This window comes from Gymnodraco acuticeps, unplaced genomic scaffold (assembly GCF_902827175.1).
Source record: "Gymnodraco acuticeps unplaced genomic scaffold, fGymAcu1.1, whole genome shotgun sequence".
Lineage (NCBI taxonomy): Eukaryota > Metazoa > Chordata > Actinopteri > Perciformes > Bathydraconidae > Gymnodraco > Gymnodraco acuticeps.
In genome coordinates this window covers 48,350-49,148 of record NW_022990641.1, presented here as the reverse complement: position 1 = coordinate 49,148, position 799 = coordinate 48,350, and the positions used below count along the sequence as shown (strand labels likewise).

General features: G+C 43.3%; 1 protein-coding gene across 1 annotated transcript; it reads right to left on the bottom strand.

Moving 5' to 3' along the window:
- Nucleotides 1-238: 238 nt before the first annotated feature.
- LOC117554736 (androgen-induced gene 1 protein-like) lies at nucleotides 239-526 on the bottom strand (the record flags this gene model as incomplete). The annotated part of the gene is made up of 1 exon (XM_034229227.1): nucleotides 239-526. A coding segment is annotated over exon 1 (141 nt), but the record flags the coding sequence as incomplete, so codon positions are not given.
- Nucleotides 527-799: the final 273 nt, after the last annotated feature.

Below are 799 nucleotides of genomic sequence, written 5' to 3'. Positions count from 1 at the left end.
GCAGCTTGCAGTTAATGCAACGGGTGTATTGGGTTGAATTAAAGAGACCATACACCGACTGTACAACATTACTGTATCTGCAGACAGTCTTCAGTATGCATGTGTTATGGTTTAAACCCGGAAAAGATAGGACAGGAAGCCAGAAACGATTCATATTAATAATTTGACACAAAGCAGAGATTCTGCACCTAATGCACCGCTTTTTTTGGTTTAAATTAAACATAAATGTTCCCCTCACCAGGTCGATGAAGGTGAGGAACTTCCAGCTGCCTCCATAGGTCTGGTGCGCCGGCATGTCCAGCGCTTTGTAGTGGCAGAGGATGGAGAAGTAGGAGAGGAGGATGGCGATCCGGAGCACCTGCGAGGGGATCAGCGCCATGATGGGGGTGTGTGTGTGCAGGGTCCCTCTGTGCACCTGTGTACACCTGTGTATGTGTGTGAGATGTTATTTAATGTTATTCTGGCCTGTGTTCAGCCGCTGCCTGTCTGCGCCTCTGCTCGCTCTGCAGACTGCTTCCGTGTTATGGTGATGGCGTAAACGGAGGGGGAGGAGTCTGTAGCATAGACTGTATAAAGGTATATTTATTTATGTTTTAAGTAACAGGTGAATGTGTTCTTGTATTAATATCAATCTATAAGCATAATACCTACGTTACATAGTTAATCTGTTAATTCTGTTCAAACTAAAACTGTCTTGACGTCCTCCACATTGGACATACTGTAACATTTCAAATTAAATACAAAGTCTAAATTGCAAGATGTTTTGTTAACCCCTAAGAAGATTGGAAAACACTTTTTC